At 37.1% G+C, this 24,811-nt stretch overlaps 1 protein-coding gene and 1 long non-coding RNA gene across 2 annotated transcripts in view; one reads left to right on the forward strand and one right to left on the reverse strand.

Moving 5' to 3' along the window:
• Positions 1-549: 549 nt before the first annotated feature.
• On the reverse strand, positions 550-9,457 carry LOC140151906 (uncharacterized). Its single transcript, XR_011858994.1, has 3 exons — positions 9,202-9,457; positions 1,884-1,999; positions 550-733 (listed from the first exon to the last, which is right to left on the reverse strand). It is a non-coding gene; the product is annotated as an uncharacterized lncRNA (long non-coding RNA).
• A 390-nt stretch (positions 9,458-9,847) lies between these two features.
• Positions 9,848-24,811, forward strand: part of LOC140153394 (methionine synthase-like) — a 39,503-nt gene continuing 24,539 nt past the window's right edge. Inside the window, exons 1-13 of the mRNA XM_072176138.1 lie at positions 9,848-9,927; positions 12,826-13,004; positions 13,198-13,247; positions 14,723-14,873; positions 15,706-15,905; positions 16,400-16,489; positions 16,846-17,008; positions 17,274-17,440; positions 18,264-18,459; positions 20,253-20,462; positions 21,036-21,148; positions 23,239-23,379; positions 24,222-24,407. Coding sequence (XP_072032239.1) covers positions 12,902-13,004; positions 13,198-13,247; positions 14,723-14,873; positions 15,706-15,905; positions 16,400-16,489; positions 16,846-17,008; positions 17,274-17,440; positions 18,264-18,459; positions 20,253-20,462; positions 21,036-21,148; positions 23,239-23,379; positions 24,222-24,407 — 1,770 coding nt within the window. The 5' untranslated portion in view covers positions 9,848-9,927; positions 12,826-12,901. The remainder of the gene's footprint in view (positions 9,928-12,825; positions 13,005-13,197; positions 13,248-14,722; positions 14,874-15,705; positions 15,906-16,399; positions 16,490-16,845; positions 17,009-17,273; positions 17,441-18,263; positions 18,460-20,252; positions 20,463-21,035; positions 21,149-23,238; positions 23,380-24,221; positions 24,408-24,811) is intronic.

Raw genomic sequence — 24,811 nt, forward strand, 5'->3', positions numbered from 1 at the left:
TTATGGGTCAACCCCATAGAAAAGCATATAAACTCAATTTTTCCAGGAAAATTTGTGGTCATTTTTTTCAGGGCCCCCTAAGGAGGGTAAAAAATTCAGGCCTCCCCTTTTTGCATCAGGCCCCCCTTACAAGTGTTTGTGAACGGTCCCTAAGGGGACAGCTAATTAATGGCAAGTTAAAAATGGGCGAGTTAGATTGAAAGAAAATGGCGAGTTAGATAAGTTACTCCCCTGGCCCCTGCAGAGAATACGGGAAGTCCCATCGATGAGTTAAAATTTACGGCAAGTCCCATCAGCGAGTTATGGCAAGTCTTATCAGCAAGTTAAGATTACAATTACAGTGGTAACTTGCCTAGTTACCACTGTGTCCAGGATTTGTTGACTTAATTGTAGTCCACATTAGCATAATTATAAATTATGAGTTCCACTGTGGTAAAATATCAAATTATCAGTAAGCAATGGCTACCAGCTAGCTAGTCCACCAAACCTAATTGATAGGTAGGCGTAGGCCTACATGTAGGCTGTAACAGCCATTATGTTGATTGTTGACAATGTCTTTTTCTGTCAATAGTTAAAGTCACTTGAACTTAGTTGAAGCGCCGACATTCTATATGGCACAGGTGATTGCTATGGAGCATTTACTTAACACATCATCACTATATCTTCATCTCGATCTGGCTCTTGCTTTAGCTTGTTGCTGCAAGTGGTTCCTTCCAATAAGTTCAAATTTCATCTGTAAAAAAATAACCAAAATATCAATTGAAAATATTTAGATGTTTTTCTTATCAAGATTTTAAAATTAACAACCTACAGATCCCCAAAAGTGACATGGAAAGAAAAAAATATCTTGGGACCTGACTTAATAGCTCAGGCCTGACTATAAATTAGGGGCCCGCGCCACTAAGTCAGATACTATCTTGGGGCTTGAACTTGAAGTTACTATCTTGGGGGCCTGAGTTACTTAGTCGGGTCCCAAGTTACCAAGTCCGGGACCCAAATTACCAGATTGGACCCGAGTTACCAAGTCAGGGATAGTATGTAGGGCTCAATGATTATTTTTTTCTTTCCATGTCACTTTCGAGAGCTCCTTCCGGAGGGGGAGGGGCTGAAGAAAATTCAATTTTGCCGTCCCTTCCTCAGTTTTTTTTTCGGTGGTTTGAAAAAGTGAAGAGCAAAAAAAAAAAAAAGGATTATAAGCAATAGCACCCTAATTGCAACACATTTTGATGTATAGTACTTGCCCTGGGGTCACTCCCATTGTGGCCTGTACATCATCCGCGATAATCAACTTTTGAAAAGCACCCTAAACAAGGATCTAACCCTTGGCTAAAACGATACCCTAAACAGGTAACACGCACCTGTTTCACACCATAAATTAGGCGGGCCTAAACAGGGATTTTATTCATTGCATCAAATTTCATACCCTTAAATTTCATTTCAACGTATCAGCAATTGCAATTTTGCTACCATTTTTCCAATTTTTCATGTTTTTGACACCCTAAACACGATACACGCGTATCGTGCCTACCGTCACAAAAAACTACCCTTTTTACACGTTTTTATTATCGCGGATGGTGTACAGGCCACAATGGAAGTGACCCCCAGTACTTGTAATTTTTTCTAATTTTTATACTTTTTAAATTTTTTCCGCCCTTTTTTCTTTACCAATTCTTTTTGCCGGCCCTTCTTTCGCTGCCCCTTGACCCCTTCGATTTGGCCGCCCCCTGCTTTTACCCGGGGGTGGGGCTGGTGCTCCCAAAGCCCCCCCCAATACACGCATGAAAATCAAACATCACTCTCTTATATCAGATTTAAGGAGAGCAGTAGAGAGCAATGCTCTTACTCTCCTCAAAAGGCAGTCCCTGGTTAATCATAGTACATACCAGCTTGTCCAGTACTGTTGAGTTCATCACTATACATTCTGATTAAAAGCCACCATCTCCTGAAAGCAGTTGCTGCACCTGTACAGTTCACATCAAGTTGACATCACTGGTATCACCTAGTTGGGAAAATTCAAGAAACAATATCTTAATTTGGAGAAACGTTTTACAAGAACAAACATGCTTTGCCTCCTGGTTTCTGAACTTGGGCTTCTCCATGCTGCAATCCTAGCCCCAGAGTTACATGGGAGGCCTAAGTACCAATTCAAAATATATTTTTGGAAATTGTTTTACCATACCATTTATTTGCACACAAAAGTAAACTCATGGATTTACTCATGCACCTTTTAAATAAAAGTGCATAAATTATTTGATCATTGCATCCATATGTGATGTGTATAGCATGTGAGTTGTGTTGAAGAGATCAATGGTGGTGCATTTGAAGTGTAAACACATATTGTAATTTGGCATTTTGCCCATTCATGCCTTAAAGGCTAAACTATGATCAGCTGGTCATCATGTGTGAGATGGGAGTCAGGACTAACTACATGTATAAAAAAAAGCCCAAAATTTTCCGCTTTACAAAATGTCAAATTCGCTTTTTTCCGCTTCAGTAAATTTTGCGATAAAAAATTTTCACAAAAAACCCTTACGATCAAATATAGGGCCTATCTTGGTGAAATGATGGTTTATTAACAATTTATTATGTTGAATTTTGAAACTGTTTTTATTACCGGTATTTAAGGTTGGTCTGAACCCTGGAATTATGGAAACTTTCAGGCCTCATAAAGTTCTGCTAAATTGTTGGTCTAAAGTATATAAAAGTACCGGTATACATATTTAAAATTTGGCAAAGACTTGATAAGTTCATCTGTGAGGTCAAATTTGGGCCAAAATGCTCAATTTTGGCCCAAAATCCCAAAAACCTGTTTTTTTGGCCCACTTCTTTTTCGTGCATCCTACCAAAAAAATTCTTGGGCAAAAAAATGGCTCCTAGATATTTTTATCTAGTTTTTAAAAATTAATAAAAACAAATTTGGCCCAAGAATTTTTTGGTAGGATCAGATGCACTAAAAAGAAGTGGGCCAAAAAACAGTTTTTGGGGGGTTTTGGGCCAAAATGAGCATTTTGGCCCAAATTTGACCTCACAGATGAACTTATCAAGTCTTTGCCATTCAAAATATGTATACTTTTATATACTTTAGACCAACAATTTAGCAGTTATGAGGCCCGAAAGTTTCCATAATTCCAGGGTTCAGACCAACCTTATTTAAAGGAAGTCTTCAGTAATCACAATGCCTTTGTAAGAAAAATAATTATCAAGCACGAATCACATGGTTTTATTTCAACAAATTCATAGTGACCATGACCATAACCATAAAAACGAATAAAAACATCCGTCTCTCAACACGCGATATTCAAAATTCCCGGCGCTGAATTTGTCGAGTGCAATCACGTCCCACACAATGAAGGCTAACAACAATTGAGCACAATAACCATTACGTCATTGGACTTCGGTGCGGGAATTTTGAATATCGCGTGTTCAGAGCCGACAGTTTTTATTTGTTTTTATGGTCAATATGAGTTTGTTTTAAATAAAACCATGTGATTCGTGAAGGCATAATGTTATGATTGCGGAGACTCCTTTTTTTCAATTTTTTTTTTTTAAGCTTTTTCAGTTCATTTTTTCTTTTTTTAGCAAAACTGCTTTTTCCGTTTTTCTTCCTAAATTCTGAGATTGTCGCGGAAAATCCCGCAATGCAGAAAAAACTTCTGTCTTTTTATAGTCAGGAGCAGGACTCATCATGGTCTATCGTGGATTGCGTACACAGCTAGCTATAGCGCCTTTTTAGGCGGAAATTATTCGGCTTTTGTTTACGCGTCGTCAATAAAGTCCAAACTCAGTCACTCTCACATAAATTCACATAAGCGTGCGCCAGTCACGCATTACGCAATGCACAACTAGCATTTGATTTAAGCATTGCTTACGCCCACGATTGCGCCCAACTGCGTGGGCTCGTGGCAGTGCGTGCATGCCATTCTACATGTAATTAGTTTATTGTATTTAATCAATACAGCACATTGGTCGTTGTTACGAGTCATTTTTTTCAGCCTTAACCAAACAAACAAACATCATGTTGTCCGCCCGCGGTTGTCCGTGTCCGAGAAAACATTCACAACACATCACACATGAATGATGAAAAGCAGGAGTACCTAGGGCATGATGATGATTGTATTTGTCATTTTGTAAATCATGTACCGGTACCAGTAAATCTAAATTAATGTCATGCACGTCATGCTCATGACTGCCTACAAATTACATTTACAATATTGAATCAGTCATGAGTCACGACACTGCTCTTGTTTTAGTGTAAAAGATGCATATATCCTACGTGAAAATAATTGAAACTAGAGGCAAATGGTGGTCATAGACCACAAACCTAGCTGGGGCATGTTGGTGTTGTGGAGGTATCTGACCCCTGCAAAATGTTCCAAAAATGTTCCCCTGTGATGAGGTTTGTTGTCACCGAGTTTTGAGTCCTGTACTCCTCACAGATGTCCAGAAAATGCAATTCTAAGATTTGACACAGATGACCTTTGACTAGACACCTGCAAGATGTTCCATAATTCACCCCTGGTCATGAGTTGTCACTGAGTTTGAGCCCTGTACCTCTTACAGATGTCCAGATAACGCAATTCTAAGATTTGGCCCCAGAATGGTGTCTTTTGAGCTGACCGTGCAAAATGTTCCAATATGTTCCCCAGGTCATGAGGTTGTCACGAGATTGAGCCCGTACCCCTCACAGATGTCCAGATATTGAAATTGAAGATTTGACCCCAGCTGACCTTTGACCTGCCCCCTGCAAAATGTTCCAACATGTTCCCCTGGTCATGAGGTTGTCGCCGAGATTGAGCCCGTGCCCTTACAGATGTCCAGATATTGAAAGTCGAAGATTTGACCCCAGCTGACCTTTGACCTGATCCATGCAAAATATTCCAAAATGTTACTCTTCTCATCAAGTTTATTGTCACTGAGTTTGAGCTCCGTACCCTACATATTGCCAGAAAATGCAGCAATTCTAAGATTTGACATGACCCCTGCAAAATGTCCCCCTGGTTGTGAGGTTTGTTGTCACTGAGTTTGAGCCCCATAAATACCCCTTAGGGGCTATTATTTTCTTTGGAAGGAGGATCCCAAATATACAGGGGGTCATAAATTTTCGGAAAGAAAAATACGGGGGGGCATAATACTTTTGATGACCAAAATGTAGGGAGTCACAAGATGACCACAGATAGTGTGTTTATTTTATTCAAAACTAGCGGGAGCTAGTAGAGTAAACAGGAGCAGTTAGTAAACGGGAGTGGTTAATAAAGATGTTGAACGGTGATGATAAACATCCAGCAAACACAAAAACGTAAACGCGTTTTAAATAAGTTATATTTTGGCTTTTGGTTTAGGTAAAACGTTTTAATAACATTAAAATGTCGGGTTATATAAAGGTCATGATAACGTTTTAAAACGCTTTTGTATGAAAAACACACTACAACAATATTTTTAAATGTTTTCAAAAATGTTATTGTAAACTATTTTTGCAAACATTTTTGCCAAATATTGTGTCAATACTAAAATAACATTATGTTAAAATATTTGAACCCAGGAAACACAAAAATGTTCTTCAAATGTTTTTTTCAAAACCTTTCAATAACATTTAAATGTCGGGTTATATAAAGGTCATGAAAATGTTTTTAAAACGTTTTTGAAAATATTTTGGGCAAACATTTTTCTCAAAATATTTTTTCAACCACAAAATAACATTCTGTTTAGAATGTTTGTATCAAGTTTTCAAGAATGTTTTTGGAATGTTATTAAAATGTTTTTATACCCTTTATATAACCCGACATTTAAATGTTTTTTGTAAAACATTTTTGTTTGCTGAACAGTAGAATATCATAAAATGTTTTTTAAGGTTATGAAAACGTTTTATAACCTTAATATACCCTTTATATAACCCGACATTTAAACGTTTTCTGACAACCTTTTAATGATGTCGAAAAACATTTTGTGTTTGCTGGGATTGTGTCTTGGACTAAAACATGAATAGGAATTATTATTATTACCCAGGTATAATTCTGGTTTACCCTGTGCACCCTGTGTTTTAGGGTTTGGTTAGGGGATGTCATTTTCTTCGTCGGGTGGGGGGGTCGGTGACGGAGTAAAATTTTATGACCCTCCTATTGCGGGCACAATCTTTTTAGACCCCCCCTATGATGGGTCGAAAATTTTATGACCCCCCCCCCACCCACTTCCACCTACACAGACTCAAGACAAATTATTCATTGCCGGAACAAAGGCGAGGAGCGCATCAAAACTTTAGACCAAAGAAAGTGTGTGGAGTGCGTTAAAATTTAATTGTGTGTGTAAGGAAGGCGCTATATGCATAAAATATCTGCATTATATAATGAAAGATTGTGTGCAAGAATACATGCACACACAGCCTTGAAAAGTTTGAGTCACCAGCCCTTAATAATTCTATACCCCTATTTTGGGTGTTGAAAAATTATAACCCCCTATAATTGGTCTAAAAATTCTATGACCCCACTCCCCAGTATATTCATGACCCCCTTCCAAAGAAAATGACAGCCCTTATAATTTAAATTTAAATTAGGGTTAGGATTAGGGTTAGGTTTATAAACGGTGAGGATTAGGGTTAGGGTTATAATTGGGGTTGCTTAGGGTTAGGGTTATACTTGTGCGCAGGGTCTACCAGAATTATTCCAATACCCATGAATAGTCCTGTAACTATCACTATAGAATTAAATTAATTAAACTATGATCAGTCTTACCTTGTTAGTACTAGCTAGTATTTCTCATTCAAGATCACCATGATTACAGAAAACAGCAAATGGGTGATAACCATGATAACAATAAAATGTACTGGTACCATTAACTCACAGATTATAAACATTTATCCACAGATTATAGAAGGAATTTTATCATACCACGATGCACTAACCAATTCATCTAACACTGAAACCTTTTAGAAATGCAGTTTTAACTTGTTGTAGGGCATAAGGTTGTGCAATAAAAATTATTTACAATATTACTTGTATACCATGACCAATTGACCCCTAAAAACAGCTCAAATGTTACAGTCCATGACATATATACTACATCAAATGTAATGTGGCACCACAATAGTGCTGCCGCGCACGCACAGTATAATACCCAGTGGTATCATGAAGGGTACCTGCACTTCTTTTTACAGTTGAATACATGAATACAAAAGCCACCTAAGTCCATGCGAAGTTATTTTGAGAGAAAAACCCGTGTATCATTTTAATTCCTTCAGTTAGATTTACCTGGTCAATATGGTAAGTTTTACGTGCAAATGAGTGGATTAACCTGTATTAGGTATGACGATTAGCATTTCAGGGACTTCGTGTGGTTCATTTTAAATTTTGGACTTAGGTGGTTTTTTGAATCATATACAAAGACAACAATGTTAGAATGAGATTACCACTAGTAAGATTATACAAAATAAAGCACACAGGTATGTATAATGTTGATAAGCATTCTGCCATGTAATATAAACCACACACTTTCCTTTATTAAACCCATTTTTTGTTCAAAAGTCATTCTCTAGCAATGAATGTGTTACAAGTGGACTTTTATACATACTGGATTTCAATCAATGTGTTACAAGACTCAAATCATGGAATTGGGTGATTCTTTCATACATGCTATTTTTCACATGCCCAATAGACACAGAGAATGAATTTGAGTTGTTCTTTCATGCATATGACAGGCCTATGTATAGCAACAATTTCCCATGTTTAACTCAATTTGGCCAACGTATGGACTTAGGTGGCTTTTGTATTCATATATTCAGTTACCAATTACTAGACTTTTAAAGGCTTTTATACTATTTTCCCCAACTTCATAAACAAAAAAAAAAAAGGCAGAGAAAACAAATGAATTCATATCCCGCATTCATGTAGGTCTATTCCATTTGCAAGCTATTTTTGTGTTGCGCATAATCTTAAACCATGTTTAATTTCCCTGTAAAATACAAGAACACCAATTGTTAATGTTTTAAACCATGTGCACAAATTAGGAACTGGGATTCAAATATATATTAATGCAAGATGTTTTTAATCAAACAAAATAAGATACATACTCTAAGATATAAGTATAAAACAAAAAACCCTAACATCAGAAGACAAGAAAATCCCCAACAATCATTTACTTAAGCAAAACATAGAGCCTGTAAACAAATGCTAGTTAAAGTTTGATATTAACTGCCATGATAATGGCACTGAAAGAATTAAAGTTCCTACTGCAAAGGAAACACATCTGATAGTTTCATATACCGGTACTAACATTGGAATTACTAATCAAGCCAAAAACACATTCATTACAAAGAAAGAGGCCAGAGAACACTTTCATTAATACAAAGAAAGAGGTCGGACATATAACCATACAGAAATAAATGCTAAACATTTTAAAGCCTGGCTCATTAATCCCCTGTTTCCAAACATACCACCAAAGTCTGTAAAATACGGGTGCAAAATCAAAATCAAAAGATAAGCCAGAGCCTAATACTAGTACTTTTAATAGTAAACATAATATTAAACCCATAAATTTATACTACAATTACTGTTAAGGAGTGCCTTTAACACACCTGCATGGTTCATATCAAAATCAAATTTCTATTAAAAAACCTATATAAATATGCCATTACTGCTTATTTCCACTGCATTGACATTCAACCTTAAAGAAAACCTTTGGCTTTGCAATCACCTAAAGTTATTCACTTTGTTCATGTGCCCATATGCCATTATTTCAACTATTGCTTCCTACACAAACTACTGTCACTATTATCCAAGTTTTCTGCAACAACCTTTCAATTCCAACTAACTACATCCAAAATCATATTAGCCATCAATCCTCCCACACATATATTCCCTGGGCTTGCAGAAACAACAGGTCATTAATTACCTTTTCAACTAATTAAGTGCCTTAGGTTAAATAACAAATTACAGTAACAAACTAACAAACACATTCATTCCTAAAAAAAAACAATGATTCAAAAAGACCAAACAATATCTTCACTAGTCAAATAATTCTTACATAGCATCAAGTCAGGGTTTCATACTCAAAGGGTAAAAAAAAACATGTGCATTTTCACTTTGTTGCCAGCGGAAGAAAACGGGAAGATTACAGTGGTTTGTTGCCAGCGGAAGAACCCGAACGATTACAATACCTAGCTGGGGGGCGTAAACCCCCCAGCTAGGTAATAACTTCAGCTTTTATACTTACATTGCTTTATACCATGCATGCATGACCACCGTGAATACCGAAGCTGTGCTGTGCATATAGTCGGTGCATGTCACTACTGCATGACTGTGTGGTCCCGGTGTGTGCTCTGAGCGGGGTTTGTGTGACCATCTTTCCTTCTCAAAATCAAGTTGAATATTGCGATCTGTCGGTGTGCAATGGCCTCAATGTGTTACAAATCCACATAAGTTTCACCATGATGACTAAAAATCGTGCAAAGTTCATTATTTTGGTTAAAAAAAGAAAAAATTGTAGAAACCACTAATGGCGGACGCAACAGATTTTTTTTTTAAACATCAGCTACCAAATTGCAAGCAAGAAAGGTTTATTCCCTGCGTCGGTACTCAGCTGTTTGTTTTCAAGCCCGCTTTATGTATAGCGAACGAAAGCTAGCCAAATCAGCCAAATGTCGGGTTTCAAAAGTGTCAGATCAGGGCTCCGTTTGTCTTTATATTCCCATAGTAGCATGATATGAGATACATAGTCGCTGAAACAGTGACGTAATCAAATTCTACTAAATATTCATTTTTCACTGCTCCTGATTTGGAACACAGAACAGTTCAGTCTTCACCAACAGCACAACCCGATGACCGTGCGTAGTTGTTGAAAGACTGAAGGATCCAGTCTATGTTATATGCGTGACATGTAAGCATGGAAATACCAGGGTAAATGTCGCCGCACCAGCAATACATGAATCATACATAAAAAGTAAGCCTGTGCCCTGTAAAAGGATGTAAGCTCATAGTATGTATTACATTGATAGCTATTATAGCCATAATAAAGTGCTTTTTAAGTAAGCTTAAAAATTGTAATGTACTTTAGTCTTATTAAAGTAGCAGAATTCGACTACCTTTCTCTTGTACGTGCATGCAGTTCCAATAATTGAAACTCCCGGCTCCAACCGGGAGTTCCAACAGGTGCTGTGTATGTGCATGGTATGTGCTTGTAATATTTTATGTGTTTAAAGGAGGATTTCGTGATCCTAGCATCCTCTTTTTATGACATTTTTCAGTAGATATCCACAAAAAAAGCTTATTCTATTCCCTAAAATTTCAGTTGATTCCAATTTTGCGTTTCCGAGTTTATGTATGATTATTTATTAGGTATCCTAGGTGAATTCAAATTTGCCATCAAATTGCATCGTTTTATATATCAAATTAAAGCCCTTGAGTAAACTTGGCAAAGATTGACTTTCATCAAAAAGATTCAGCTAGCAAAATTCCCCAAAACGGCATTTCGGGGGTGTTTCTAGATCTAGTCTCATGGCGATGGCAGCTTTTTTTAATGGAACTGCTATCAAAATCCTCTAAAATTCCATGTGCGACTTGATTATCACCATAAAAAATCATATATTTGGGTCAAGTGAAGTATAGAAAACATATTTATGTAGGTTTCCTTCACCCACCTATTCTCGAAAAAATTCAAATTTCTATGTAAATATGCATTGTGTTGGGGCCCGGTCTCGGCGAATTCACTGACTAGTAAATGTGTTAACTAAGGTTTGCCTAAGTTACCTACATTTATGTGTATTAGTATTACACTGCTCCATCAGTTCCAATAATCGAAACTCCCGGCTCCGACCGGGAGTTCCAACAGGTGCTGTGTATGTGTTTGTATGTGTTTAATGTGCATTCACATACACACTTAGCCGTCGGTTCGAAGAAATCGTTGCTCCAAAAATGATTGCAAATTACACATTTGTAATCATTTTTCACCACAAAATATGATATGTAAACACAGGTGAGCAATGTATGAATATATGGAGAGGTGAAACAGGTTATTAATTATTGTCAATATTAATATTTTGCGACATTTATAATGAAAATAATTAACACTCCAGCCACCCTATGGCACCTTCTACAACTTGAGAACAAGTCCTCAAACGTTCGAAATTTGTAGTTACTACAACTGCTGCTCCATAGGCCATATCTCAATCTCAAATGTGGTTTCGTTTCGTTTTGGTGCTGCTGCAACAAACACATCTAAACCAACGTTGACCTAGTTGTCGCACGCGGCACGTCCAACTTTAGTTTTGTCAGCACAGACATTCACTGTTATCATACGCACAACGGAATAGTACTCTTCAGACTTCACTAAAGTATTATTCAGATTTCCTTTAGTTTTACAAAGTAAGCGTACTGCTAGCTGTCCAGCGCGTATTATTTTGCACATGGCCCAATGCACACGCTTGACGTCGCGCACATATACGCGATGGTTAATTTGTAAACGGAAATCTGAATAATACTTTAAGTTGGCCAATAAGTGTATCCTGAAACATGTAGCGGAAGTCCACGGAAGATCATCCCCAGTGAGTATAGTCTGTACAGAATGCTAAAGGAGCCAACTTGACATGGCAAACAAAGCTAAACACTCGCAGCAGCCTCCATTGAATTTGTGTGGAAGGCACTCGCTATAGGGGAAATGTATGTAAACAATCCCCACCATAGCATGATACCCACCGTCCCATATGATAAAGGACGCAAAGGTGGAGGACACATTGTTGACCTATCTCTCTCTCGCATAGAGGACACAATGTTGACCTATCTCATCTGGTTCCTCATAGACAATTATGTGTGGCTCACACATGCAATACGAAGTATTGCTGTGTGGTAATGGTCGTTTTTTACTCGGTTTTAAACGTGACATGTACACCAAATACAGCCCCCAAAATGGTCTACTTTTAGCGACCCTTAACTTCGAAACAGTTTAGTCAAAGTTAAAAATGCGATCCCCAGCCCTTTGCTTACCTTTGGACGAATTTGTGTCAGTCTCCGTGTCAAAAAATGCCTGGCACTTGCCTGGTACAAACATAGAAATGTCCACATTGCTTCAGTCCCGTTAATGAATATTTCTTCCGTACTCCAATGGTTCCTACTGGGTTCCAACGTGGGTGTCACGATGATAGTCTCCTACACAACCAGATTGTGTCGGCCTGACGCTCGTCGATCCTAACATAACCGTGATTGCCACATATACATGTACAGTCTGGCGGCTGGCTGGCCTGAGACTAATTTTATACACATGCGATGATGTATCAGTCAATCGTAAGCCTTGTTTAAATGTCCATTTAGCTGCACTACTTTTTTGCACATGTGCGTTCTGCTCGTGAGAAAAATTACCTTTTGTTGACGTTTATCAAACAAAATTTTCGATAACAGGTTCGAATTCATCCGGGAAAAACTATAAAAAAAAAATTGAAATTAAAAAATTCAATAAAAATTCTGCATTTTTTTTTTTTCAAATCATGGCTTTCACACAATTTTACAAATACGTGCGCAAGCTTTGAGATGAACCTTTGTTTTCTTTGGCCTAATCCAAATGACATGGCGTTTTTAAAATTATAGAGGACATAATTAAGTACAAAATAATACCATCATATTTGTAACATTAATTAAGTTAAATTGAATCAAGATATATTAGTTTCCTTGTAACAACTCCTGGAGGACCTATTCACGACCCAATTTTCTTTCATTATAATTTTCCTTATTTTCAAAAATGAATGCTTGTAATTTCAGATTTATAGTGTGAATAGTGGCAATGTAGTATGAAGGGAAAGGAGATTAATACCACTCTTTTAAAACCTGTTTCTTTGTATTTTTTGTGCAGAATTGTGTGTCAAAGTGAAGGCTACCTGTAACCCTTCATGAAGATTTCTTCTAGTACAATTGGATTGTGAACCATCATGGGGCTTGGTAATCTTAGCACAAGACAGAAGGTGGCATTAGCCATGACTGTTCCCACTTCATTTGTTCTTCTCTATCTGCTATTCCGAAGAAGAAGTCAAGGTTTGTTTACCTCCTGGAGCTTTAGGGATGAAGTTACTAGTTTTAGCCAGGGTTTAAAACAGTGGGAAAATTCCAAGTTTTCAATGACTTAAAATCCTGACTAAATAGGTGAAATATATATTATTATTGGTAATGCTTAAATTCTATTTATTACTATCATCATTCATTTTCATAAATTTATTTATTATCATAGGAGCTAAACAATTAGGGAATGTCACTGGCAGAGGAGCAGAGATGAATCAGGTACATGTATGTTTAATTTTTTTATATTCTTGAATACACTGGGAGTGAAAAAAACCCAAAAAACCTTCTGCAAATGGTTGATACAACTAAATTGCACTCACCTGGTGAGGTGAAGATGTACGTAAAGTCGGCCCCTGGTCAAATTTGCCTTATTCCGTGTTTAGAAAATATATATCATAAGCTTTACAATGATATATCATTTGACTTCAAACAATATCCAGAAGCGGGGTTATAACTTGTTAAACTTTGCTCCTTCAGTAAAAGGGTACATTATTTTGGCACTACATTATTTCTTTTTTTCCACATTCCTGGTATTAAATATCAAATGGTCATAATTGGTGGTCACTTCAAATCATCCCCATCTGAACGAGGTTCAGGAATGTCCTCTCATTGTTAATTGTTGATTAATCCACCACTTGAACAGGATTTAGCCAAAGCAAACAAAGACTTAAGCTTTTTACTAATGCTATACATAAGTATACATGGTATAAGCTTATTATCCTCTTCAACAATAGGATTAAAGATTGGTGTTTGACTGGACTAAAATGAGAAACATGTCGGACAAATATTAGGGACATATGAATACAACCTCTATGCATATTTTGCACTATAACTCGAAATACAATTTGCCGACTTTACGAGCGGTTTGAGATGGATGGTCACATATGTGAAGCAAACTGACGGCAATATTACAGAGATTTCACTACATGCTATCAACTATCAACTATGTGTACGAGGGGGTATCAAAAAGTTTTAGAAATCGCCCAGAAGTGAAAGAGCTATATCAATGAAATTTTGTCAGTGCAATCACTGGTCCTTATGTACACTATGGTGCAAAAATGGTCTCATAAGTATGTTTACTTTTTTTTACAGGCGCTAGATGTCAGTACCTGCCTATGTAACCGCATAACCAGCAAAATGGAGAAAATTAAGGCATGTAGCATGATTAAGTTCCATTTTAAGGGTTACAGTGCCCACAAAATCTGTGATGAAATAAAAATTCCTTTTCCAAAAAGCAAAAGTGACATATCACAATCACCACTGAAGGTAACTTTCATTTCATCATCGATTTTCTAGGCACTGCAACCCTTCAAAAGCAGGATCTTAATAATGCTGCTTGCCTCAATTTTCTCAATCTTGCAGTTTATGCGCAGTAACTGGGGTAGCAGGTTATTGGCATCTAGCGCCACCTGTAAAAAAAAAAGTAAACATACTTATGAGACCATTTTTGCACCATAGTATACATAAGGACCAGTGATTGCACTGACAAAATTTCATTGATATAGCTCTTTCAATTCTGGGCGATTTCAAAAACTTTTTGATACCCCCTCGTATGTGTAGCAACTTCTGCAGATTAAAGAGATGTGTAGGTTTTAAATAATAATAAAATAAGTTAATTTGAGAAAGAATCTAATCTAAGGTTGTTTCACCTTAGACCTGCTACTATTGTATTCCTTGTATTTGTTTGTCTGTAGATACAGAATGAGGGTGGCCAGAAGTTGAAAAACAATGGAGATGTAGTCAACAAAAGTAGTCCAGAAGGTGCTGAAAAACATGATTCTAAATGTCTTCCAGAACAGCGTATTACAGAAACTGTTTCCCAGAAACCCATTCAGCGGAAGCCAGGTAAACAAACCCAATTGTCAGTACTGAATCCAAGTGTGCCAATATCTTTGGATGTATCACATAGTGACGGATTTGACATCGGGGTGTATGATGTATCACATAAAAATGAAAATAGAGTAGATGGTAGGTGAATTGTATTGGGCATAGCTTAGATTATAAACTTGCCATTAATGTTCAGCCATTCATGTGTCTATTAAAGTTCAAAATTGAGAAAAAGAAGTCAAAAGAAACCGTTACTGGTTTTGTGTCTTCAGAACACAGTTATGCCATTTTCATCGATTTAGATATTTAAGGTAAGTTGTTATGGTGGACCAGAAAAAATTGGCATAGAAAATCAAATTTGGCACTTTTCTCAAAAACTGCTCATTTTTACAGATATCTGCCATGCTAGTTGGATTCTGTGCATTATTTAGTTCCTGAAAATGTATACATATAATTATGTACTTATCATCATTAAATTACTTCTAAAGATACAATACAAAAATGTCTAAGATTTCCCACTTTGAGTGATCCTGCGACATGATTCAACTTTTAATAAATTCTCCGATTGAGCTCAAAGTTGATGGACATGAACGTTATCCAAAAATGAGTATCGAATCACACAGCCCATTATAAATAGGCAAATCATTCAAACACATTTTTTTGAATTATATTTTTTAGGTTTGCTCACAATTTGTGTCACTCTGTAATATGAGGAAAACACAGAAACGTTTCTTTTGCCAAATGATCAGTATAGTTCATACAATTTTCTAACACCAACTTATCAAGCTGATCTGCTGATGTCAATTATATTGTTATTTCAATGACATTCAGTTATATTTATCAACCACAGATGTGGCAGCTGAGATCAAGAAAACATTGAAGGAGAGAATCATGATCATGGATGGTGGAATGGGCACCATGATACAAGGACACAAGTTTGATGAAGCAGCCTTCCGAGGTGAAGAATTTAAAGATCATTCCAAACCATTGAAAGGAAACAATGATTTATTAAGTCTTACAAAGCCTGATGTAATCTACCAAATTCATAAGGTTTGTCACTTCTGTTATATAGTTATGTTTTTGTTGTAGTAATTTATTTACTGTAACCATGTACGGCAATGAACAGAGCACATCCAGATTTTGCAAAAATATGTTTACTTTTTGACTATCGACACATGTGTAGCCAGTCTATTAAAACAATTTGTGCCTGTATAAAGTAATGGGAGTATCATTTGATGAAATGGGGTGATATATTATGTTGCAAAGGATTCTGGGAAGGGTAAGATATTTTCTCTGCCTATATCCTGTCTGTGTTCTGTACTTGTTTCCCCGCATCAAGTTGGAATATCTTGCTCTTTCCTTTCAGTTGTACGTTTCAATTGGTATCCTCTTGTTGTGTTGAACAAACTTGCCATTACCTACTAGTCCTACTTGATGTTTATAAATTGCTATGATATCATCACTCTTTTTTTAATAAGAAGATAGCTCTGTAAGCAATCAAGGATGAGGTACAAGAAATAACACCATTTTTTTGTATTCTGTAGGACTACCTAGAGGCTGGGGCTGATTTTGTGGAGACAAATACTTTCAGTGGCACAAGCATTGCACAAGCAGACTACGCTATGGAACATCTGGTAAGTAAGAAGGATGTATAATTCCACAAGCTATGTTAATTGTTATCTCCATTCAGATGCATGTAGCTAACTCCCCCGTCATTGTTCGAAATGTAACAATTAACCCTTATTAGATCATGTCCGTTTTATCACTTCTAGGGTATGTTAGGAGTTAGCACACTCATATTTGCTTGATAAAAATGCAAAATATGCTTTTTGATGATCGTTTGACTTAGATGAGCAGAAACAATGGGATTTTGGTTGAAATGAAAGTACCTGTCCTTTGATCAGTCTGGCAAAAAGTAATGAAAAAAAGAAATATATATTGTTGCACGGCATTTACACTGTGATTCAAATGTTGATTTCATTGTCTCAAGGCTTATAGATTAAACAAGTGTTCCGCAGAACTGGCAAGACGAGCAGCAGATGATGTGACCCGGGAGACTGGTGTAAAACGATATGTAGCTGGTGCTCTGGGACCCACCAATAGAACATTATCTATTTCACCCTCTGTAGAGCAGCCAGAATATAGAAATATTAGTAAGTAGAGAGCAAGTTTGTTGTCATGATAATACAGAATAACTTTTTATTTCCATCCGTCGAGGTTGAGAGTGCAATTTCTTGGAACTGGAAAGGCATATAGTTGTGTGATTTGGTGGAGGGGTGGCAATTGGCAGTCTTCATGTTCCAGGTTTTTGTCGCAAAATATGGTAATAAGTAGCTAATTTGCACAATATATACATGTGAAAAAATATCCTTGTGAACAGATTATCTGGCCTAATATTTGAATTAATTTGTGTTGCAGCATTTGATGAACTAGTCAAGGCCTACCAGGAACAAGCCAGGGGTTTACTGGATGGAGGGTCAGATATTCTGATGGTAGAGACTATTTTTGATACCCTTAATTCAAAGGCCGCTCTCTATGCTATACAAGAACTGTTTGAGACGGATTACCAAGAAGTACCTGTATTTGTAAGTACACATGATTTGTTTTCTAATTTATGGGATGTGATTGCTTGCAACAGGTTCCATTATTTGAATGAACATGCTGTTGTATTTTGTGTCGTCTTAGCGAATGTATATGATGGGGACACTTATCTGTTCAAAATTTGTCTGCATGTAAGGATGTATGGATATATTTTTTAAGTTTCTAAAATTGCTCCCACTTCCAAAGTATAAGGCTTCTGTCCATGCAACATAGACACAAGTGTTCATGAATAGAGAGGTTTTAGTTAAAGAGGCGTGGTCCGATTTTTCATGTTCTGTGTTCTATCTTGGATTAAAGCATACCATTTAAACGAGTATGTTTCCAAATTTTGAGTTGTATTGCTCCAGCAGTTTTGATATGAGAAGCAAACATGTATATATATGCCCATAGGATAGTACATACATCTACACTTCTGGCATGGTTACCACAATTCACCATGTTTTTGCATCACCTAAAACAGTAGTTAATATTAAAGTATTTAGGGCAATCAATAGTTGAACAAATTTTAATCTTTCCCCAGAGTAACCAGTGCACATATACGTTGAAAAAAAAACCCAACCAGTGCATCTGGCCGGATTTGAACCGGTGACCTTCGTAATACTAGCACAACGCTCTAACCAACTGAGCTAAAGAGGCACGCTGGGGAAGAGCAGAAGATATAAATCTATAGGTATTAGGTTCGAATGAACGTTCATGTGCACTGGTTACTCTGGGGAAAGATTCAAATTTGTTCATCCTATTAACCCAGAGAACTAAGTATAATAACGTTCATAATCAATAGTTGGTTTAACCTTTTCTCTCTCATAGGTATCAGGAACCATTGTTGATAAAAGCGGAAGGACATTGTCAGGTCAGACGGGTGATGCCTTTGTTGTGAGTGTGTCACATGCTAGGCCAATCTGTCTGGGGTTGAATTGTGCCTTAGGAGCTACTGAAATGAGACCTTTTATAGAGAATATTGGACTGAATACCTCAGCATACGTATTATGCTATCCCAATGCAGGTAAGGATCATGATATCTATCTATGGTTTGATCAGCTCGTAATCGGCAGGAATTATTAGGCTTTTACCACTACGCCGGAAAGTAGACCCACGTTAAGTGTGTTAAAGTTGACCTGCCTGGTCTATTATTTGTGTGTTTAAAAATAAGGGCTCATATTGAAATACCGTACCACGTTTTCACACAAAAAGAAGGCAGGATTCCCCTCGCTAAGCGCGCGCCTTAGGAAAGCTTGGTCAGGAAAGCGCTCCTAATTTAAGTCAGTGAAGTGGCTAATTGCAGTGTTATAATCACACAGGATTTTAACAAAAGAAGGCTAGCACAGGAAAGCTGCAGGATAGCGCACACCTTCCTGTGTAAGGGAATTTCAAAAAGAGCCCAAAGTAAACAGTATAGTGCTTGATTTAATAATTCGTAATGCTTCTTGTGAGATGTCACAAGACAATTCTCAAAATATGATTGATATTAATCTGCGATGTTATAAGGCCCGCCAATTACGAGCTGATCAAACTATAAAAGGACAAATTATAATACTGATATTCTGTTCAAACAAGGTTTGTCAATCTTTGAATTGATCAGTGATCATAGATAAGTCAATCTCACCAGCACACCTTCATAATAGAAATCAATGTGTTTAATTCAAACCATTTTTACTTGGGTGACAATATAGGTTTAGCATTGAAGGTATGCAAAGCTATAAACAACTAAAAAAAGAGCACACAGTGGTATTTTGTAAGATTTGTTGAAACCATTTGACACCATTGGCCACATCATGCTATTGATTGAAGGGGTAAATGTATACTAATGAGGGTGCACCAGTTGGAACCCTGGCAGAGCCATCATTTTGTGCATGGCAAAGCGCTTTATCTCATTTGCCTCACCACACTCAGGTGTAATGGGAAGGAAATAATTACAATCAAAATGCTGAGAGGAGCTGCACTATAATTGTGCCCTTTTAGAAATGGAAGTTATTATGATTTATCTCAGTGGCAGTGGAAAAATGGTGTAAAGCACTTTGAACAAGTTGGAAATGCACTTCACAAATGCCGACATTTATTCATTATGTAAGCTTGAATTATGTTTTAATGATATTTTTGATGTCTCATGTCTTTGAACTTCTCAAAATTAATTAAAAACTTATGCCAAAACATAATTAATTGTTTGTGAATCAAAAGATCAACCTAACAAATAAACCCACTTGCTGTTTTGATGCAAAAATCTCTTACTATCAGCATAATTGAAAAGGTCCTATCTTGTGTAAGTTAATTGAAAACATTTTGTGCAAACGTGAAATAATTACATGCAACAAAATAATGCGTGTCACATGTTTTCATGACTTACAAACATTGATAATTATTAAACATGGGATATTACCTAGCTCCAACATTTATTGGGAAAGGTGTCAATGGGTGAAAATAAGGAGTGAGCAACCAGGGGCTACTTTTACATAAAATTGGCACCTAGTTCAACAAATTTAACTAGGAACCAGGTGCCATTTCCAATCACCAAGGGGCCAATAAAAGATGTGCTGGATGAGTTAAATAAGCACTAGTTGCTTTGAATTTGATATTTTTGGTTCACTATCCAGGGGGCCAGTTTGTGAGAAAAGTGTCCTCTGGTCAACTAAATCTGAGATAGATGGGCCATTTCAGAGTTTCTGAGGGCCAAACATCTCCCATCTCACACTTATTTTCACCCTGGGGTCAACCATAATTGATTGTTTAAGCGTTCGCTTTCGTATAACAAGGGTTTATGCCCCTAGAATTATTACTTGTATTATAATGTCTTTCTTATAGGATTACCCAATACATTTGGTGACTATGATGAGACACCAGAGATGATGGCAGGTCATCTGTCTGGATTTGCCAGGGATGGTCTAGTCAATATTGTTGGTGGATGCTGTGGCACTACACCAACACATATCAAGGCTATTGCAGAAGCTGTGAAACCTTTCAAACCTAGAATTCCACCAGCTGATATTCACCCAGAGGCAATGATGTTATCAGGTAAATGTAATTCCTGTATCTCTGTTAAAACTATTGCTATCAATCAGTGTTGATAATTGCCTATAGAGGGCACCCTAATTAATTTGTCAAGAGGTAGGGCGCATTATTTTTGGTATGATCGGTAATCAGACGATTCAGATCTAGGATGGATCACTACACAGTTAAACTGTGCAGCAAGCCACAGATTTTCTGTTTGTGTTGTTCAGTTACCTCCTTTGCTGCATGCCTTCTTCAGACTAGATTCATGCTTTTGCCAGCTGTATTTCAGGAACTCTCAGTGGGTAGGTGAGGAAGGATTTATACTTTGAAAGTATGTGCGATGTGGGCAACTGGGAACACACAAAAACAGTTTTTACAATGTGTTGCTGGTTGAGACGTATTAACAAATAGGCAACAGTGACAATTGATGACATTTGTCAGTTTGCAGGGGACAAAAAACTACCTGGCAGTTCAAGTGTGTTTTATGTGTCCTGCTAAGTAAAAAGTACTGTTAAATTCGGCATTTCTGCACAGTAACAAAATAATGTAATTCCATCATTTCTGTTTTCTGATATATTTTTGTATATTTGACAGGATTGGAGCCCATGATTGTGGGCAAGCATACCCTATTTGTTAATATTGGAGAGAGGTGTAATGTCGCAGGCTCAAGAAAATTTGCTAAGCTTATCACTAATGGACAATATGAGGTAAGTGGAGATCTATTACCATATGGTAGTGATTAAGGTATCTAAAGACTTGTGTTCTCATTGTGGGATGGGAACTTCGTCTTAATGGCCACTTCCAGCTGTCTTGACCACAATTAGATAAACATGCTCCGCAGAAATGATCCATTCAAATGAAGCACAAGACTGCATTGATCATGCACAACTCGCAAAACGCAAAATCAGAATCAACCAAAGTTTTGGAAATACACTTTTTTCATGAATATCTATTGAAAATGTCACAAATAGAGGATGCTAGGATCACAAAATACTCACAAAGCTTTAAATTTGCAATATAATACAACTTTCAATGCAAATTATTAAAAATTTATATTTTTTATATTTAATAGTCCTCGTAGTAAACTTGATCAATCTAATAATATGTACTTAAAGTGTATGTAACTGGGAGGAAAAGCCGTCCATGATATGAAAATTTTGATAATTCGTATTGAAGATATGCATTTTTTTTCCACAAAAAGACATAAATTTTAGGTCTTTAGGGGAAACAATGTGTATCTTCAATACTGTGCAAATATTGCTATATAAGGCTAATATTGTGAAAACCACAAAATATTAAAATATGTTCTGGTTTTCACACTGTATCTAACTTGTTGTATTGCAAGCACTATAATGTGCCCTGCATAGTAAGATTTGAATTCAGCCACTGTGTGCAGTCATTTTTTTGCAATGTCCGTCCTTCCGTGCTTCCGTCCGGATGCCATATCTTGGGCATGGATGGGCGGATTGACTTCAGATTTTCAGGATAGGTGGGTCATGGTCAAAAACTCTGGCTACTTTTTTTTTTTGGGTGAGGTTCAAGGTCATATACTGAGGTAAAAGGTCATTTGAGGTCAGGGGGCTCATTTTCCTTATTTACCTCTTTTCTCGGAGACTGGGGGTCTCATGTCAAGGTCACCTGAGGTCATGCAGGGGTCATTTGAGGTCAAATTAGCAAAAACTGTCATATGGCCATGAAACTTGGTAGGTACAGTCAACATTTAGAGCCAAATTTTTGGAAGGTCATTTTGGGGTCACCCAGGGGTCATCTGAGGTCAAATTAGTCAAAACTGTCATATGGGAATGAAACTTGGTGGGTACAGTCAACATTTAGAGCCTAATTTTTGGAAGGTCATTTTGGGGTCATTCAGGGTCACCCAGGGGTCATCTGAGGTCAAATTAGTAAAAACTGTCGTATGGGCATGAAATTTGGTGGGTACAGTCAATAAATAGAGCCAAATTTTTGGAAGGTCATTTCGGGGTCATCCGAGGTCATCCAGGGGTCATCTGAGGTCAAATTAGTAAAAACTGTTGGATGGGCTTGAAACTTGGTGGGTACTGTCAACATTTAGAGCCAAATTTTTGGAAGGTCATTTTGGGGTCACCAGGGGTCATCTGAGGTCAAATTGGTAAAACTATCATATGGGCATGAAACTTGGTGGGTACAGTCAACATTTAGAGCCAAATTTTTGGGAGGTGATTTTGGGGTCACCAGGGGTCATTTGAGGTCAAATTAGTTAAAACTATCATATGGGCATGGAACTTAGTGAGTACAGTCAGCATTTAGAGCCAAATTTTTGGGACATCATTTTGGGGTCACCCAGGGGTCATCTGAGGTCAAATTAGTAAAAACTGTTGGATGGGCATAAAACTTATTGGGTACAGTCAACATTTAGAGCCAAATTTTTGGAAGGTCATTTTTGGGTCACCAGGGGTCATCTGAGGTCAAATTAGTTTGAACTATCATATGGGCATGAAGCTTGGTGAGTAAGTACAGTCACATTTAGAGCCAACTTTTTGGGAGGTCACTCAGGGGTCATCTGAGGTCAAATTAGTAAAAACTGTCATACGTACATGAAACTTGGTGGGTACAGTCAACATTTAGAGCCAAATATTTGGAAGGTCATTTTGGGGTCATCCGGGGTCACCCAGCTTTGTATCAACTTGTGAGTACGTGCCACATCACTCCCTTTGGTGGAGGCATCACGGTCGACAAACCGCGACATCCGAAAACCGCGGTCCATCTAGTTATGTAAGAGAGTAACTATGATTGCATTTAATTTGTGTGTGTATGGCAGGAGGCATTGAGTATTGCCAAAGCTCAAGTAGAAGCTGGTGCCCAGGTACTTGATATCAACATGGATGAAGGAATGCTGGATGGTGTCAAAGCTATGACCAAATTTGTGAATCTTGTTTCTTCAGAACCTGATATATGCAAGGTAGGAGTGACTTAACTAAGAAATTATACTTATGGGAACAGAGCCTTGAATTGAACTCAACTTGTTATTTCCCCCCCCCCCCATTTTTGAAGCACATTTAATGTATTCAACATGCACATTGCAAAAGTTGTTGCTTCAACATTTTTTTAAAAATCATTGTTGTAGTATATAGTATATATTGCCAGATCAAGCCATGTCACATTTCTAACATAACTGAGCATAAGGGTTGCTGCATACTCTGTATTTTAGATAGAATATTTGATGTTGAATACTTTTTGTGACATCAAAAAAGTATCCCATGTCAGATAAAAATAGGTCCCATGCCGATTTGAATCATATGAAATAGAATATTTTTATATATGTCAAGTAATCCTGTTTCAAATGTAACAGCACTTTGACTGCCCACAAAAGGCATAAAAGGTACCCCAAGTTTATCTTCACAGTTACGCACTAGACCATAAGATCTGATAAAAACATGAGGTTAGACTTCGCGTAACCTGGCAGCAACTCTTCGGAGTAAGTTTTTTTTTAAGGTGGCTCCTTGCATCAGATTTAAAGACAAATTTGGACTAAATATACTGTTCCTTTAGTCAGAGATTTGTGGTTGTTGACTTGCAGCTTTTCATATGGGTCCCACATTCATATAAACATGCCTGCCCATGTACATCACAGTCAGTTTAGAGGGAGTAGGGTAAGAAAACCTTGACTTGTCTAAATCCAACCCAATTGCATCCAAGAGGTCCCATATGTTTCAGATGTTTCAGTACTCATTAGTATATACCCTCAATAAAAGATGTCAAAAGTTTGAAAAATTATGATTTAAGTTGTTTTTCTTCCCGTAGGTTCCTTTGTGTATAGACTCCTCCAAGTTTGCAGTGATAGAAGCAGGTTTAAAATGCACACAGGGTAAATGCATTGTGAACAGTATTAGTTTGAAGGAAGGAGAGGAAGACTTCTTGAAGAAGGCACAAACCATCAAGAGACATGGAGCAGCAGTGGTTGTCATGGCTTTTGATGAAACGGGTCAGGTTAGTCTTAGAACATGTCTGTAGAGAGCCAGAGGCTAATGAGTCATTCCATATCAACTCAACCAAATTTTCAGAAAAGATTGGCTGGTCACCCTATATATATATTTTCATTGTTTATTGTGTATTTTAAGGACCCCTTTGGAAATAAGTCTCTGACTTTAAGGGACATCCTTGGCATATTATCATGTCAACATTTTATGTTTTCAATTTGTATTTGATAAAAATTGTGTTTTTGTATGTTCTGTGCAATATGTGTTTTGACTGTATGATAATACGCTAAATAAACTCAAATCAAATCAAACCCTCTTAGATTTTGTTTAAAATCACTTATATCACTATTATACATGGGCCTAATGAACACATTTCAAATGGCTTGTTGAATATTTGGGATTTTGTTGATGCAA

The sequence above is a fragment of the Amphiura filiformis genome, chromosome 5, assembly GCF_039555335.1.
Source record: "Amphiura filiformis chromosome 5, Afil_fr2py, whole genome shotgun sequence".
NCBI classification, from domain to species: Eukaryota; Metazoa; Echinodermata; class Ophiuroidea; order Amphilepidida; family Amphiuridae; genus Amphiura; species Amphiura filiformis.